This window comes from Salvelinus alpinus, chromosome 8 (genome assembly GCF_045679555.1).
Source record: "Salvelinus alpinus chromosome 8, SLU_Salpinus.1, whole genome shotgun sequence".
In the NCBI taxonomy this organism is placed as follows: Eukaryota; Metazoa; Chordata; class Actinopteri; order Salmoniformes; family Salmonidae; genus Salvelinus; species Salvelinus alpinus.
Genome location: NC_092093.1, coordinates 48,600,558 through 48,618,422, shown reverse-complemented (window position 1 = coordinate 48,618,422; position 17,865 = coordinate 48,600,558). Strand labels below are relative to the sequence as shown.

The window sequence follows — 17,865 nt, the reverse complement described above, 5'->3', positions numbered from 1 at the left end:
TGGAAGGTGAACCTTCGCCCCAGTCTGAGGTCCGGAGCGCTCTGGAGCAGGTTTTCATCAAGGATCTCTCTGTACTTTGCTCCATTCATCTTTCCCTCTGTCCTGACTAGTCTCCCAGTCCCTGAAAAACATCCCCACAGCATGATGCTGCCACCACCAGGCTTCACCGTAGGGATGGTGCCTGGTTTCCTCCAGACATGACGCTTGGCATTCAGGCCAAAGAGTTCCATCTTGGTTTCATCAGACCAGAGAATCTTGTTTCTGATGATCTGAGAGTCCTTCAAGCAGGCTGTAATGTGCCTTTTACTGAGGAGTGGCTTCCGTCTGGCCACTCTACCATAAACACCTGATTGGTGGAGTGCTGCAGTGATGGTTGTCCTTCTGGCTGGTTCTCCCATCTCCACAGAAGAACTCTAGAGCTCTGTCAGAGTGACCATCGGGTTCTTGGTCACCTCCCTGACCAAGGCCCTTCTCCCCCGATTGCTCAGTTTGGCCGGGAGGCCAGCTCTACAAAGAGTCTTGGTGGTTCCAAACTTCTTCCATTTAAGAATGATGGGGGCCACTGTGTTCTTGGGGACCTTCAATGCTGCATAATATTTTTGCCCCCCTTCCCCCCAGATCTGTGCCTCAACAGAATCCTACGAACAATTCCTTCGACCTCATGGCTTGGTTTTTGCTCCGATATTCCCTGTCAACTTTGGAACCTTATATAGACAGGTGTGTGCCTTTCCCAATGATGTCCAGTCAATATGATTGACCACAGGTAGACTCCAATAAAGTTGTAGAAACATCTCAAGGATGATCAATGGAAACAGGATGCACCTGAGCTCAATTTCGAGTCTCATAGCAAAGGGTCTGAATACTTATGTAAATAAGGTATTTCTGTTTTTTGCAAACATTTCTAAAAACCTGTTTTCGCTTTGTCATTATGGGGTGTGTAGATTGCTGAGGAATTGTTTTTAATTAAAACAATTTTAGAATAAGGCTGTAATGTAACAAAATGTGGAAAGAGTCAAGGGGTCTGAATAATTTCCAAAGGCACCGTAAGTAGAGTTCAAGGCATCTCGGAACCTTGGACTTTTCCGACATGGAAACTCGTTGTAGAAAGAAGAGGTTTTGAGTTTCCTACTTGGAAAGTATCAGAATCAACCAATAGGAAGCTCTTGGCAAAAATACATACGCACATTTTAACTAGGAGGTTTCAGAGTTTCTGAGGTGTCTTAAACATATACGTGTAAGTTTGTCACTTTCACAAGGTTGCAGTAATGAACGTTTCAGCTACCTAAGACATTCTCAAATCTGGGTTTTGTCTTCAGATTTCAAGAAAATTAACAACTAAGGATACATTTTTCACTTCTCCCATTGACTTGCCAAACCCCAAACCCCGGTCTGGTCTGTTGAGTCTATTTCACGAAGCTGTCCCGGAAGTATCGCAATGTTGGGCCTCTGGGTTTAGAAACTCTGTGATGACAGTGTTCTGGACCCACCTCCTGAGTTGAGGAAGCGCTTGCCGCTGCGGACGGACGGGTATTTGTCCTGTAGGCGCTTATCAGGCCAGATCAAACCCTCGGCAGCAAACAGGACCTTGTGATTGGCTTCCTGGAACTTCCTGAGTATCTCCTCTGGTCCACCTGCGAAGATAAGATCATAACTGGAGAGAGAGAAGAAGGGGGGGTAGAGTGAGAAAGAGAAAGAGAGAGAAGGTAGAGGGAGAAGAGAGAGGGGTAGAGAGAGAGGGTAGAGAGAGAGGGTAGATAGAGAAGAGAGAGAGGGTAGGGAGGGTAGAGAGAGTGGGCAGAGAGTGTAGAGATAGAGGAGAGAACAGAGAAAGGGTAGAGAGAGAGGGTAGAGAGAGGGTAGGGAGGGTAGAGAGAGTGGGCAGAGAGGGTAGAGAGAGAGGAGAGAACAGAGAGAGGGTAGAGAGGGGGTAGAGAACAGAGAGAGAGAGGGTAGAGAGAAGGGCAGAGAGAGAGAGAGGGTAGAGAGGGTAGAGAGAATGGGTAGAGAGAGAAGAGAGAGAGGGTAGAGAGAAAAGAGAGAGAGGGTAGAGAGAGAAGAGAGTGAGGGTAGAGAGAGAGGAGAGAACAGAGAGAGGGTAGAGAGCAGAGAGAGAGAGAGGGTAGAGCGGGTAGAGAGAAGGGACAGAGAGAGAGAGAGGGTAGAGAGGGTAGAGAGAAGGGGTAGAGAGAGAAGAGAGAGAAAGAGGGTAGAGAGAGAAGAGAGAGAGAGAGAGAGAGAGAGAGAGAGAGAGAGAGAGAGAGAGAGAGAGGAGAGAGAGAGAGAGAGAGAGGAGAGAGAGAGAGAGAGGAGAGAGAGAGAGAGAGAGAGAGAGAGAGAGAGAGAGAGAGAGAGAGAGAGAGAGAGAGAGAGAGAGAGAGAGAGAGAGAGGAGAGAGAGAGAGGGGAGAGAGAGGGGTTAGAGAGAGAAGAGAGAGAGAGGGTAGAGAGAGAGGAGAGAGAGAGGAGAGAGCGAGGGTAGGTTAAATAACAGCATATTTAGACATATCCAGACCCGTAGTTAAACCTCTATGGGCAGCTTCCCCACATTTCCTCCTCGAACTCCTCTTATCTATTCAACATCTGATGACCACTCCTAGCAACTGGGCCGTAACTGTCTCCACGGTAGATAGAAATCTAAATGAAAACATGTCTTTTTTTACTTCCCTTTATTTAACCAGCTAATATACTTCACCTTTTATTAACCAGGTAGTATACTTCACCTTTATTAACCAGGTAGTATACTTCACCTTTATTTAACCAGGTAGTATACTTCCCCTTTATTTAACCAGGTAGTATACTTCACCTTTTATTAACCAGGTAGTATACTTCACCTTTATTAACCAGGTAGTATACTTCACTTTTATTTAACCAGGTAGTATACTTCACCTTTTATTAACCAGGTAGTATACTTCACCTTTATTAACCAGGTAGTATACTTCCCCTGTATTTAACCAGGTAGTATACTTCCCCTTTATTTAACCAGGTAGTATACTTCACCTTTATTTAACCAGGTAGTATACTACCCCTTTATTTAACCAGGTAGTATACTTCACCTTTATTTAACCAGGTAGTATTATTCCCCTTTATTTAACCAGGTAGTATACTTCCCTTTTATTTAACCAGGTAGTATACTTCCCCTTTATTTAACCAGGTAGTATACTTCCCCTTTATTAACCAGGTAGTATACTTCCCCTTTATTTAACCAGGTAGTATACTTCCCCTTTATTAACCAGGTAGTATACTTCCCCTTTATTAACCAGGTAGTATACTACCCCTTTATTTAACCAGGTAGTATACTTCCCCTTTATTAACCAGGTAGTATACTACCCCTTTATTTAACCAGGTAGTATTATTCCCCTTTATTTAACCAGGTAGTATTATTCCCCTTTATTTAACCAGGTAGTATACTTCCCCTTTATTTAACCAGGTAGTATTATTCCCCTTTATTTAACCAGGTAGTATTATTCCCCTTTATTTAACCAGGTAGTATACTTCCCCTTTATTTAACCAGGTAGTATTATTCCCCTTTATTTAACCAGGTAGTATACTTCCCCTTTATTTACCATGTAGTATACTTCCCCTTTATTAACCAGGTAGTATTATTCCCCTTTATTTAACCAGGTAGTATACTTCCCCTTTATTAACCAGGTAGTATACTTCCCCTTTATTTAACCAGGTAGTATTATTCCCCTTTATTTAACCAGGTAGTATACTTCCCCTTTATTTAACCAGGTAGTATACTTCCCCTTTATTAACCAGGTAGTATTATTCCCCTTTATTTAACCAGGTAGTATACTTCCCCTTTATTTAACCAGGTAGTATACTTCCCCTTTATTAACCAGGTAGTATTATTCCCCTTTATTTAACCAGGTTGGCCAGTTGAGAACAAGTGAGACATGAGACATTCTTCATGCTGAACCAGGGTGTCAGCACACATTCATGGATTTAAATAGCCAATGAATACGCAGATTGGCACATATGTTTTTTATTATTGCTCATTACAAAAATTATATTTTATTCTTGGGAGGTGTGTTTCCTGACCGATTACGCGTTTGGTTAATGATTGTCCCCCAGGAAAAATCCCCAGAATAAACGATAAGATAACTAAATAAATCTGTAATAATTGTTTACATATTTGCCAAAGATGTTTCAGGTGCTCAATTGTACATCTAACTAAGGAGTTTGGTGCAATATTTATCAAGTTAAAGATGGAAAGTGTGACGTGTTGTCTTGTAAACATCAGAGCTGCTGGTCAGGTCCGTCTCACTGTTTATACTAATGTATAGAGAGCAACACAGCAGCTGTTCACCCCATCTTAGTGGTAAACGGACATCGTCAAATCAAAACCAACCATTTATTTACCCGTTGTGATGCACTGATGTTCCAAACTCCGTTGTAGACTAGACTGACTTTATGACCAAAATTATCCTATATACTATTTATAGTCAATTTGTATACTCTAATGATGTTTCTGACTCATTTCGATGTCAAATAGGCTAATTTCTAAGGAATGTGTTGGTTTTTAATGGCAGTTGCTCTTTAAAAGGCATTTAGGAAAGAATTTAGCCTGAGAAGAATGCAAACGCACACATTCATACGTGCACACACACACACACACACACACACACACACACACACACACACACACACACACACACACACACACACACACACACACACACACACACACACACACACACACACACACACACACACACACACACACACACACACACACCACTCTGTAACTGCTGCTCATCTCTACATCTACTGGCCCGCTGATATTCATCACACGTCACGGTGGTACACTAGAGATGTTTAAAGGACATGGAGTGATGGAACATGGGAAAACACTCAGGATGCGGTCCTAATGGCCCTGGTCAAAGGTAGGTCACCATAAAGGGAAAAGGGTGTCATTTGTGACGCATCCTGAGAACACACTGGGCCTTGACAGTGTGTTAACTTACATAGTAGGATGGACATGTTTGATCTCATTGTGTTATAACATGTGAACTGTAGGTATCTGTGTTATAACATGTGTACTGTAGATATCTGTGTTACTGTAGATATCTGTGTTATAACATGTGAACTGTAGATATCTGTGTTACTGTAGATATCTGTGTTACTGTAGATATCTGTGTTACTGTAGATATCTGTGTTATAACATGTGTACTGTAGATATCTGTGTTATAACATGTGTACTGTAGATATCTGTTATAACATGTGAACTGTAGATATCTGTGTTACTGTAGATATCTGTGTTACTGTAGATATCTGTGTTATAACATGTGAACTGTAGATATCTGTGTTACTGTAGATATCTGTGTTACTGTAGATATCTGTGTTACTGTAGATATCTGTGTTACTGTAGATATCTGTGTTACTGTAGATACCTCTGTTACTGTAGATATCTGTGTTACTGTAGATATCTGTGTTATAACATGTGTACTGTAGATATCTGTGTTATAACATGTGAACTGTAGGTATCTGTGTTATAACATGTGAACTGTAGGTATCTGTGTTATAACATGTGAACTGTAGATATCTGTGTTACTGTAGATATCTGTGTTACTGTAGATATCTGTGTTACTGTAGATATCTGTGTTACTGTAGATATCTGTGTTATAACATAACGTAGCATCACAAATGTTTGACTTCTTTACAAAGAAAGCAGGAAGTGACCTTCCAGTTGACCCACCAGATATATACATCAACACATGGATGTGTTTTCCTTAGGAACTAGTCAGTAGCAGCATCCTTTCTGGAATGCAATAAGCCACACATACTCTGAGGTGGGCTGTAATTATTCTGAGAGACTAAAGTCAACTCCGTGAACCCGTATCTCAGTTACCTGCATCAGTAATTAGCTAGTTCTCCAACTGCAGCTTCAGACCTTTCTAGAAGTAGGACCTTTCATGAATGAAGGGAGGGTGTTTTAATACTAAGTAAACATAAATCTCTCTCTCTCTCTCTCCCTCTCCCTCTACCTCCCCTTATTAGCTTCTGTAATGATGTAAATGAACACTCAGTTAGATTTTAACAGGTCTGCACGGGTGTTTCTCCGAAAAAGACTCTATGGTTAAAAATGGACTTCCTGTCATTTCCTTCTGAGTAAGTGCCTTAAATGAGACTGTTATGTTTAATTAACTAAATTGACCAACAAAAAAACAACAGTTTGGATGGAAGATATTCTTTATAAAGAGCGAACGTGGCTATCGGAGGCGACCATCTTTACTCTGAGATGGCTTTCTGCACCACATACAGTCCAAGGAAAACCACAATCACAACTCTCTCATGTGATGGTAGGCTGTTGAAATTGGCAAGGCATCAGCACCTTGCTAGGGATAATTATCCATCCTAGAAACCTTACAGAGACGCTCTGTGCCCATTTAATGAGATCTCGGGCGATAGCAACACTACAGGAGCCAGCCAGTAACCCTGACACTACCCCTACCAGTCATCCATAACACTACCCCTAACAGTCATCCATAACACTACCCCTATCAGTCATCCATAACACTACCCCTACCAGTCATCCATAACACTACCCCTACCAGTCATCCATAACACTACCCCTACCAGTCATCCATAACACTACCCCTACCAGTCATCCATAACACTACCCCTACCAGTCATCCATAACACTACCCCTACCAGTCATCCATAACACTACCCCTACCAGTCATCCATAACACTACCCTACCAGTCATCCATAACACTACCCCTACCAGTCATCCATAACACTACTCTACCAGTCATCCATAACACTACCCCTACCAGTCATCCATAACACTACCCCTACCAGTCATCCATAACACTACCCCTAACAGTCATCCATAACACTACCCCTAACAGTCATCCATAACACTACCCCTACCAGTCATCCATAACACGACCCTACCAGTCATCCATAACACTACCCCTACCAGTCATCCATAACACTACCCCTACCAGTCATCCATAACACTACCCCTAACAGTCATCCATAACACTACAAGACAGTAACACTATCAGTCATCCATACAGGAACCAGACAGTAACCCTACCAGTCATCCATACAGGAACCAAACAGTAACTCTACCAGTCATCCATACAGGAACCAGACAGTAACCCTACCAGTCATCCATACAGGAACCAGACAGTAACACTATCAGTCATCCATACAGGAACCAGACAGTAACTCTACCAGTCATCCATACAGGAGCCAGACAGTAACTCTACTAGTCATCCATACAGGAACCAGACAGTAACTCTACTAGTCATCCATACAGGAACCAGACAGTAACACTACCAGTCATCCATACAGGAACCAGACAGTAACACTACCAGTCATCCATACAGGAACCAGACAGTAACACTACCAGTCATCCATACAGGAACCAGACAGTAACTCTACCAGTCATCCATACAGGAACCAGACAGTAACACTACCAGTCATCCATACAGGAACCAGACAGTAACCCTTCCAGTCATCCATACAGGAGCCAGACAGTAACTCTACTAGTCATCCATACAGGAACCAGACAGTAACACTATCAGTCATCCATACAGGAACCAGACAGTAACTCTACCAGTCATCCATACAGGAACCAGACAGTAACACTACCAGTCATCCATACAGGAGCCAGACAGTAACTCTACCAGTCATCCATACAGGAGCCAGACAGTAACTCTACTAGTCATCCATACAGGAACCAGACAGTAACACTACCAGTCATCCATACAGGAACCAGACAGTAACTCTACCAGTCATCCATGCAGGAACCAGACAGTAACTCTACCAGTCATCCATGCAGGAACCAGACAGTAACTCTACCAGTCATCCATGCAGGAACCAGACAGTAACTCTACCAGTCATCCATACAGGAACCAGACAGTAACTCTACCAGTCATCCATGCAGGAACCAGACAGTAACTCTACCAGTCATCCATACAGGAGCCAGACAGTAACTCTACCAGTCATCCATGCAGGAGCCAGACAGTAACTTTACCAGTCATAACAGGAGCCAGACAATAACTCTACCAATCATCCATACAGGAGCCAGACAGTAACTCTACCAGTCATCCATACAGGAGCCAGACAGTAACTCTACCAGTCATCCATCCAGTCATAATGTGGAGGTAACTGAATATTCACACGTTTGGCTCACAGCAGGAGGGGTTAGGATTTGTTTAAGGGACATCTGGGTCCAATATGGAGAAACCAGAAGCCCTAACCTTTCAATGACCCCACAGCCTTAGTGGACAGATTCCCTTTTTCTAGGAAAACAAGGCACTGAATATTCTAACACAAAGTACCAATGCATATTTGCATAAGATAAGGAGTAAGATGAACATGCTTTAGGTAACTAGTGATTTAGACATTTCAAATCAAATGTTATTTGTCACATGTTCCGTGAAATGCTTTACTTTCAAGTCCTTAACCAACAATGCAGTTCAAGAAATAGACCCCCCCCCCCTCCCCCCTCCTTCAAAGTGTTTCCGGTCAAATGGTACCAATATAATGCATGTCCCTGCTTCAGGGCCTGAGCTACAGGCAGTTAGATTTGGGTTGGTCATTTTAGACGAAAACTGAAAAAAAAAGGGTCTGATCCTTAAGAGGTGAAAATATTTACTAAATACAATAAAATACATGGGGTACCAGTACCGAGTCAATGTGCGGGGATACAGGTTAATCGAGGTAATTTGTACATGTAAGTAGGGGTAAAGTGACTATGCATAGATAATAAACAGCAAGTAGCAGAATTGTAAAAACAAAGGGAGGAGGGAGGGGGGTCAATGTATATAGTCCGGGTGGCCATTTGATTAATTGTTCAGCAGTCTTATGGCTTGGGGGTAGAAGCTGTTAAGGAACCTTTTGGTCCTAGACTTGGCGCTCCCGTACCAGAGAGAAAAGTCTATGAACTGGGTGACTGGAGTCTTAGACAATGTTTTGAGCCAACTGAGCGCCTACATGTGAAGCATTTCAATCTTAAAGTAATACATTGGTTCTCTCTGCTCCTCAGTAGTGTGATGTACAGTCCAGTTCATCCTACGGTCACCGATTCTCCTACCTGTCAACAGACAGCACCACCAGGTCTTCTTGGTCACTCAGTCCCTCCATGGATTCCTTCAGTAGTCTCACCTTCTGTCCTCCTCCAATGGAGCGCCCCACGTCCCCACCCCTCCACTCCTCTCCCATGCCCAGGACCTGTGGCAGAGAGACAGGGGACATGTCAGGGTCAGGGGTTAGAGATCAGGGGTTATGGACAAGGGTCAGGAACCCCTGTGAGTTCCATCACTGCTCTTAGCACTGGCTGAGGACTGAGCCCTGGCTGAGTACTGAGCCCTGGCTGAGGATTGAGCCCTGGCTGAGGTTTGAGGACTGAGGCCTGGCTGAAGTTTGAGGACTGATACCTGACTGAAGACTGATACCTGACTGAAGACTGAGCCCTGACTGAGGACTGAGCCCTGACTGAGGACTGAGCCCTGACAGAGAACTGAGTACGGACATTTATGTTATGCAAAGTCAGATTCAGTAAGGTTCTACAAAGGCTTTGCCCCAGGAATCCTCTGATGACAGCTAACAAGTTTCCCATAGCCTCAAGTCTACGGCTGGTTCCCCGGAAAGGTTATTACTTCTTATTTCATAGTTCAATCAGTTAATTATTTGAGGATGAGGTTGAGCAGGAGTAAAATAATTACAAGAATGAATATGTCTTGTAGGTAATATCCTGTTTTGCGTAATTAAAGAAAGACAACACCTAATCAATGTGGTAGAACTAAACGAGAGAGACGGTGCATGGTAGAACTAAACGAGAGAGAGACGGTGCATAGTAGAACTAAACGAGAGAGGCGGTGCATGGTAGAACTAAACGAGAGAGAGACGGTGCATGGTGGAACTAAATGAGTGAGAAACAGTGCATGGTAGAACTAAACGAGAGAGACGGCTAGAACTAAACGAGAGAGACGGCGCATTGTAGAACAAAACGAGAGAGGCGGTGCATGGTATAACTAAATGAGAGAGACGGCACATTGTAGAACTAAACGAGAGAGAGGCGGTGCATGGTAGAACAAAACGAGAGAGGCGGTGCATGGTATAACTAAATGAGAGAGACGGCACATTGTAGAACTAAACGAGAGAGAGGCGGTGCATGGTAGAACTAAACGAGAGAGGCGGTGCATGGTAGAACTAAACGAGAGAGGCGGTGCATGGTAGAACTAAACGAGAGAGAGACGGCGCATGGTAGAACTAAACGAGAGAGAGATGGAGCATGGTGGAACTAAACGAGAGAGAGACGGTGCATGGCGGAACTAAACGAGAGAGAGACGGTGCATGGTAGAACTAAACGAAAGAGAGGTGGTGCATGGTAGAACTAAACGAGAGAGAGAGACAGTGCATGGTAGAACTAAACGAGAGAGACAGTGTATGGTAAAACTAAACGAGAGAGAGACGGTGCATGGTAGAACTAAACGAGAGAGACAGTGCATGGTAGAACTAAATGAGAGAGAGACAGTGCATGGTGGAACTAAACGAGAGAGAGACGGCGCATGGTAGAACTAAACGAGAGAGACAGTGTATGGTAGAACTAAACGAGAGAGAGACGGTGCATGGTGGAACTAAATGAGTGAGAGACTGTTTATGGTAGAACTAAACGAGAGAGACGGTGCATGGTAGAACTAAATGAGAGAGAGACGGCGCATGGTAGAACTAAACGAGAGAGACAGTGTATGGTAGAACTAAACGAGAGAGACGGTGCATGGTGGAACTAAACGAGAGAGAGACTGTGCATGGTATAACTAAACGAGAGAGACAGTGTATGGTAGAACTAAACGAGAGAGAGACGGTGTATGGTGGAACTAAACGAGTGAGAGACTGTTTAATGTAGAACTAAACGAGAGAGACGGTGCATGGTGGAACTAAACAAGAGAGAGACTGTGCATGATAGAACTAAACGAGAGAGACGTGCATGGTAGAACTAAACGAGAGAGACGGCGCATGGTAGAACTAAACGAGTGAGAGACTGTTTATGGTAGAACTAAACGAGAGAGAGACGGTGCATGGTAGAACTAAACGAGAGAGAGACGGTGCATGGTAGAACTAAACGAGAGAGAGATGGAGCATGGTGGAACTAAACGAGAGAGAGACGGTGCATGGCGGAACTAAACGAGAGAGAGACGGTGCATGGTAGAACTAAACGAAAGAGAGGTGGTGCATGGTAGAACTAAACGAGAGAGAGAGACAGTGAATGGTAGAACTAAACGAGAGAGACGGTGCATGGTAGAACTAAACGAGAGAGACGGCGCATGGTAGAACTAAATGAGAGAGACGGTGCATGGTAGAACTAAACGAGAGATAGAGACGGCGCATGGTAGAACTAAACGAGAGAGACAGTGTATGGTAAAACTAAACGAGAGAGAGACGGTGCATGGTAGAACTAAACGAGAGAGACAGTGCATGGTAGAACTAAATGAGAGAGAGACAGTGCATGGTGGAACTAAACGAGAGAGAGACGGCGCATGGTAGAACTAAACGAGAGAGACAGTGTATGGTAGAACTAAACGAGAGAGAGATGGTGCATGGTAGAACTAAACGAGAGAGACAGTGCATGGTAGAACTAAACGAGAGAGAGACGGTGCATGGTGGAACTAAACGAGAGAGAGACGGTGCATGGTAGAACTAAACGATACATACGGCGCATGGTAGAACTAAACGAGAGAGAGACGGCGCATGGTAGAACTAAACGAGAGAGACGGTGCATCGTAGAACTAAACGAGAGAGAGGAGGTGCATGGTAGAACTAACCGAGTGAGAGACTGTTTATGGTAGAACTAAACGAGAGAGAGACGGTGCATGGTAGAACTAAACGAGAGAGACAGTGCATGGTAGAACTAAATGAGAGAGAGACAGTGCATGGTGGAACTAAACGAGAGAGAGACTGTGCATGGTATAACTAAACGAGAGAGACAGTGTATGGTAGAACTAAACGAGAGAGAGACGGTGTATGGTGGAACTAAACGAGTGAGAGACTGTTTAATGTAGAACTAAACGAGAGAGACGGTGCATGGTGGAACTAAACAAGAGAGAGACTGTGCATGATAGAACTAAACGAGAGAGACGTGCACGGTAGAACTAAACGAGAGAGACGGCGCATGGTAGAACTAAACGAGTGAGAGACTGTTTATGGTAGAACTAAACGAGAGAGAGACGGTGCATGGTAGAACTAAACGAGAGAGAGACGGTGCATGGTAGAACTAAACGAGAGAGAGATGGAGCATGGTGGAACTAAACGAGAGAGAGACGGTGCATGGCGGAACTAAACGAGAGAGAGACGGTGCATGGTAGAACTAAACGAAAGAGAGGTGGTGCATGGTAGAACTAAACGAGAGAGACGGCGCATGGTAGAACTAAATGAGAGAGACGGTGCATGGTAGAACTAAACGAGAGAGAGAGACGGCGCATGGTAGAACTAAACGAGAGAGACAGTGTATGGTAAAACTAAACGAGAGAGAGACGGTGCATGGTAGAACTAAACGAGAGAGACAGTGCATGGTAGAACTAAATGAGAGAGAGACAGTGCATGGTGGAACTAAACGAGAGAGAGACGGCGCATGGTAGAACTAAACGAGAGAGACAGTGTATGGTAGAACTAAACGAGAGAGAGATGGTGCATGGTAGAACTAAACGAGAGAGACAGTGCATGGTAGAACTAAACGAGAGAGAGACGGTGCATGGTGGAACTAAACGAGAGAGAGACGGTGCATGGTAGAACTAAACGATACATACGGCGCATGGTAGAACTAAACGAGAGAGAGACGGCGCATGGTAGAACTAAACGAGAGAGACGGTGCATAGTAGAACTAAACGAGAGAGAGGAGGTGCATGGTAGAACTAAACGAGTGAGAGACTGTTTATGGTAGAACTAAACGAGATAGACGGTGCATGGTAGAACTAAACGAGAGAGAGACGGTGCATGGTGGAACTAAACGAGAGAGACAGTGCATGGTAGAACTAAACGAGAGAGAGACTGTGCATGGTAGAACTAAACGAGAGAGACGGTGGTGCATTGTAGACCTAAACGAGAGAGACAGTGCATGGTAGAACTAAACGAGAGAGAGAGACGGTGCATGGTGGAACTAAACGAGAGAGACAGCGCATGGTAGAACTAAACGAGAGAGAGACGGTGCATGGTAGACCTAAACGAGAGAGACAGTGTATGGTAGAACTAAACGAGAGAGAGATGGTGCATGGTAGAACTAAACGAGAGAGACAGTGCATGGTAGAACTAAACGAGAGAGAGACGGTGCATGGTAGAACTAAACGAGAGAGAGACGGTGCATGGTGGAACTAAACGAGAGAGACAGTGCATGGTAGAACTAAACGAGAGAGGCGGTGCATGGTAGAACAAAACGAGAGAGGCGGTGCATGGTATAACTAAATGAGAGAGACGGCACATTGTAGAACTAAACGAGAGAGAGGCGGTGCATGGTAGAACTAAACGAGAGAGGCGGTGCATGGTAGAACTAAACGAGAGAGGCGGTGCATGGTAGAACTAAACGAGAGAGAGACGGCGCATGGTAGAACTAAACGAGAGAGAGATGGAGCATGGTGGAACTAAACGAGAGAGAGACGGTGCATGGCGGAACTAAACGAGAGAGAGACGGTGCATGGTAGAACTAAACGAAAGAGAGGTGGTGCATGGTAGAACTAAACGAGAGAGAGAGACAGTGCATGGTAGAACTAAACGAGAGAGACAGTGTATGGTAAAACTAAACGAGAGAGAGACGGTGCATGGTAGAACTAAACGAGAGAGACAGTGCATGGTAGAACTAAATGAGAGAGAGACAGTGCATGGTGGAACTAAACGAGAGAGAGACGGCGCATGGTAGAACTAAACGAGAGAGACAGTGTATGGTAGAACTAAACGAGAGAGAGACGGTGCATGGTGGAACTAAATGAGAGAGAGACGGCGCATGGTAGAACTAAACGAGAGAGACAGTGTATGGTAGAACTAAACGAGAGAGACGGTGCATGGTAGAACTAAATGAGAGAGAGACGGCGCATGGTAGAACTAAACGAGAGAGACAGTGTATGGTAGAACTAAACGAGAGAGACGGTGCATGGTGGAACTAAACGAGAGAGAGACTGTGCATGGTATAACTAAACGAGAGAGACAGTGTATGGTAGAACTAAACGAGAGAGAGACGGTGTATGGTGGAACTAAACGAGTGAGAGACTGTTTAGTGTAGAACTAAACGAGAGAGACGGTGCATGGTGGAACTAAACAAGAGAGAGACTGTGCATGATAGAACTAAACGAGAGAGACGTGCATGGTAGAACTAAACGAGAGAGACGGCGCATGGTAGAACTAAACGAGTGAGAGACTGTTTATGGTAGAACTAAACGAGAGAGAGACGGTGCATGGTAGAACTAAACGAGAGAGAGACGGTGCATGGTAGAACTAAACGAGAGAGAGATGGAGCATGGTGGAACTAAACGAGAGAGAGACGGTGCATGGTAGAACTAAACGAGAGAGGCGGTGCATGGTAGAACTAAACGAGAGAGAGACGGTGCATGGTAGAACTAAACGAAAGAGAGGTGGTGCATGGTAGAACTAAACGAGAGAGAGAGACAGTGAATGGTAGAACTAAACGAGAGAGACGGCGCATGGTAGAACTAAACGAGAGAGACGGCGCATGGTAGAACTAAATGAGAGAGACGGTGCATGGTAGAACTAAACGAGAGATAGAGACGGCGCATGGTAGAACTAAACGAGAGAGACAGTGTATGGTAAAACTAAACGAGAGAGAGACGGTGCATGGTAGAACTAAACGAGAGAGACAGTGCATGGTAGAACTAAATGAGAGAGAGACAGTGCATGGTGGAACTAAACGAGAGAGAGACGGCGCATGGTAGAACTAAACGAGAGAGACAGTGTATGGTAGAACTAAACGAGAGAGAGATGGTGCATGGTAGAACTAAACGAGAGAGACAGTGCATGGTAGAACTAAACGAGAGAGAGACGGTGCATGGTGGAACTAAACGAGAGAGAGACGGTGCATGGTAGAACTAAACGATACATACGGCGCATGGTAGAACTAAACGAGAGAGAGACGGCGCATGGTAGAACTAAACGAGAGAGACGGTGCATAGTAGAACTAAACGAGAGAGAGGAGGTGCATGGTAGAACTAACCGAGTGAGAGACTGTTTATGGTAGAACTAAACGAGAGAGAGACGGTGCATGGTAGAACTAAACGAGAGAGACAGTGCATGGTAGAACTAAATGAGAGAGAGACAGTGCATGGTGGAACTAAACGAGAGAGAGACTGTGCATGGTATAACTAAACGAGAGAGACAGTGTATGGTAGAACTAAACGAGAGAGAGACGGTGTATGGTGGAACTAAACGAGTGAGAGACTGTTTAATGTAGAACTAAACGAGAGAGACGGTGCATGGTGGAACTAAACAAGAGAGAGACTGTGCATGATAGAACTAAACGAGAGAGACGTGCATGGTAGAACTAAACGAGAGAGACGGCGCATGGTAGAACTAAACGAGTGAGAGACTGTTTATGGTAGAACTAAACGAGAGAGAGACGGTGCATGGTAGAACTAAACGAGAGAGAGACGGTGCATGGTAGAACTAAACGAGAGAGAGATGGAGCATGGTGGAACTAAACGAGAGAGAGACGGTGCATGGCGGAACTAAATGAGAGAGACGGTGCATGGTAGAACTAAACGAGAGATAGAGACGGCGCATGGTAGAACTAAACGAGAGAGACAGTGTATGGTAAAACTAAACGAGAGAGAGACGGTGCATGGTAGAACTAAACGAGAGAGACAGTGCATGGTAGAACTAAATGAGAGAGAGACAGTGCATGGTGGAACTAAACGAGAGAGAGACGGCGCATGGTAGAACTAAACGAGAGAGACAGTGTATGGTAGAACTAAACGAGAGAGAGATGGTGCATGGTAGAACTAAACGAGAGAGACAGTGCATGGTAGAACTAAACGAGAGAGAGACGGTGCATGGTGGAACTAAACGAGAGAGAGACGGTGCATGGTAGAACTAAACGATACATACGGCGCATGGTAGAACTAAACGAGAGAGAGACGGCGCATGGTAGAACTAAACGAGAGAGACGGTGCATAGTAGAACTAAACGAGAGAGAGGAGGTGCATGGTAGAACTAACCGAGTGAGAGACTGTTTATGGTAGAACTAAACGAGAGAGAGACGGTGCATGGTAGAACTAAACGAGAGAGACAGTGCATGGTAGAACTAAATGAGAGAGAGACAGTGCATGGTGGAACTAAACGAGAGAGAGACTGTGCATGGTATAACTAAACGAGAGAGACAGTGTATGGTAGAACTAAACGAGAGAGAGACGGTGTATGGTGGAACTAAACGAGTGAGAGACTGTTTAATGTAGAACTAAACGAGAGAGACGGTGCATGGTGGAACTAAACAAGAGAGAGACTGTGCATGATAGAACTAAACGAGAGAGACGTGCATGGTAGAACTAAACGAGAGAGACGGCGCATGGTAGAACTAAACGAGTGAGAGACTGTTTATGGTAGAACTAAACGAGAGAGAGACGGTGCATGGTAGAACTAAACGAGAGAGAGACGGTGCATGGTAGAACTAAACGAGAGAGAGATGGAGCATGGTGGAACTAAACGAGAGAGAGACGGTGCATGGCGGAACTAAACAGAGAGAGAGACGGTGCATGGTAGAACTAAACGAAAGAGAGGTGGTGCATGGTAGAACTAAACGAGAGAGACGGCGCATGGTAGAACTAAATGAGAGAGACGGTGCATGGTAGAACTAAACGAGAGAGAGAGACGGCGCATGGTAGAACTAAACGAGAGAGACAGTGTATGGTAAAACTAAACGAGAGAGAGACGGTGCATGGTAGAACTAAACGAGAGAGACAGTGCATGGTAGAACTAAATGAGAGAGAGACAGTGCATGGTGGAACTAAACGAGAGAGAGACGGCGCATGGTAGAACTAAACGAGAGAGACAGTGTATGGTAGAACTAAACGAGAGAGAGATGGTGCATGGTAGAACTAAACGAGAGAGACAGTGCATGGTAGAACTAAACGAGAGAGAGACGGTGCATGGTGGAACTAAACGAGAGAGAGACGGTGCATGGTAGAACTAAACGATACATACGGCGCATGGTAGAACTAAACGAGAGAGAGACGGCGCATGGTAGAACTAAACGAGAGAGACGGTGCATAGTAGAACTAAACGAGAGAGAGGAGGTGCATGGTAGAACTAAACGAGTGAGAGACTGTTTATGGTAGAACTAAACGAGATAGACGGTGCATGGTAGAACTAAACGAGAGAGAGACGGTGCATGGTGGAACTAAACGAGAGAGACAGTGCATGGTAGAACTAAACGAGAGAGAGACTGTGCATGGTAGAACTAAACGAGAGAGACGGTGGTGCATTGTAGACCTAAACGAGAGAGACAGTGCATGGTAGAACTAAACGAGAGAGAGAGACGGTGCATGGTGGAACTAAACGAGAGAGACAGCGCATGGTAGAACTAAACGAGAGAGAGACGGTGCATGGTAGACCTAAACGAGAGAGACAGTGTATGGTAGAACTAAACGAGAGAGAGATGGTGCATGGTAGAACTAAACGAGAGAGACAGTGCATGGTAGAACTAAACGAGAGAGAGACGGTGCATGGTAGAACTAAACGAGAGAGAGACGGTGCATGGTGGAACTAAACGAGAGAGACAGTGCATGGTAGAACTAAACGAGAGAGAGACAGTGCATGGTAGAACTAAACGAGAGAGACGGTGGTGCATGGTAGAACTAAACGAGAGAGACGGTGCATGGTAGACCTAAACGAGAGAGACAGTGGATGGTAGAA

At 44.7% G+C, this 17,865-nt stretch overlaps 1 protein-coding gene across 2 annotated transcripts in view; it reads right to left on the bottom strand.

Moving 5' to 3' along the window:
* The window catches only part of LOC139583238 (procollagen-lysine,2-oxoglutarate 5-dioxygenase 2-like), a 129,058-nt gene that overhangs the window by 75,283 nt on the left and 35,910 nt on the right, over positions 1-17,865 (bottom strand). For both annotated transcript variants that reach the window (XM_071414089.1, XM_071414090.1), the window contains exons 3-4: positions 9,053-9,189; positions 1,488-1,651 (exon numbers count right to left, since the gene is read on the bottom strand). In XM_071414089.1, coding sequence (XP_071270190.1) covers positions 1,488-1,651; positions 9,053-9,189 — 301 coding nt within the window. The remainder of the gene's footprint in view (positions 1-1,487; positions 1,652-9,052; positions 9,190-17,865) is intronic.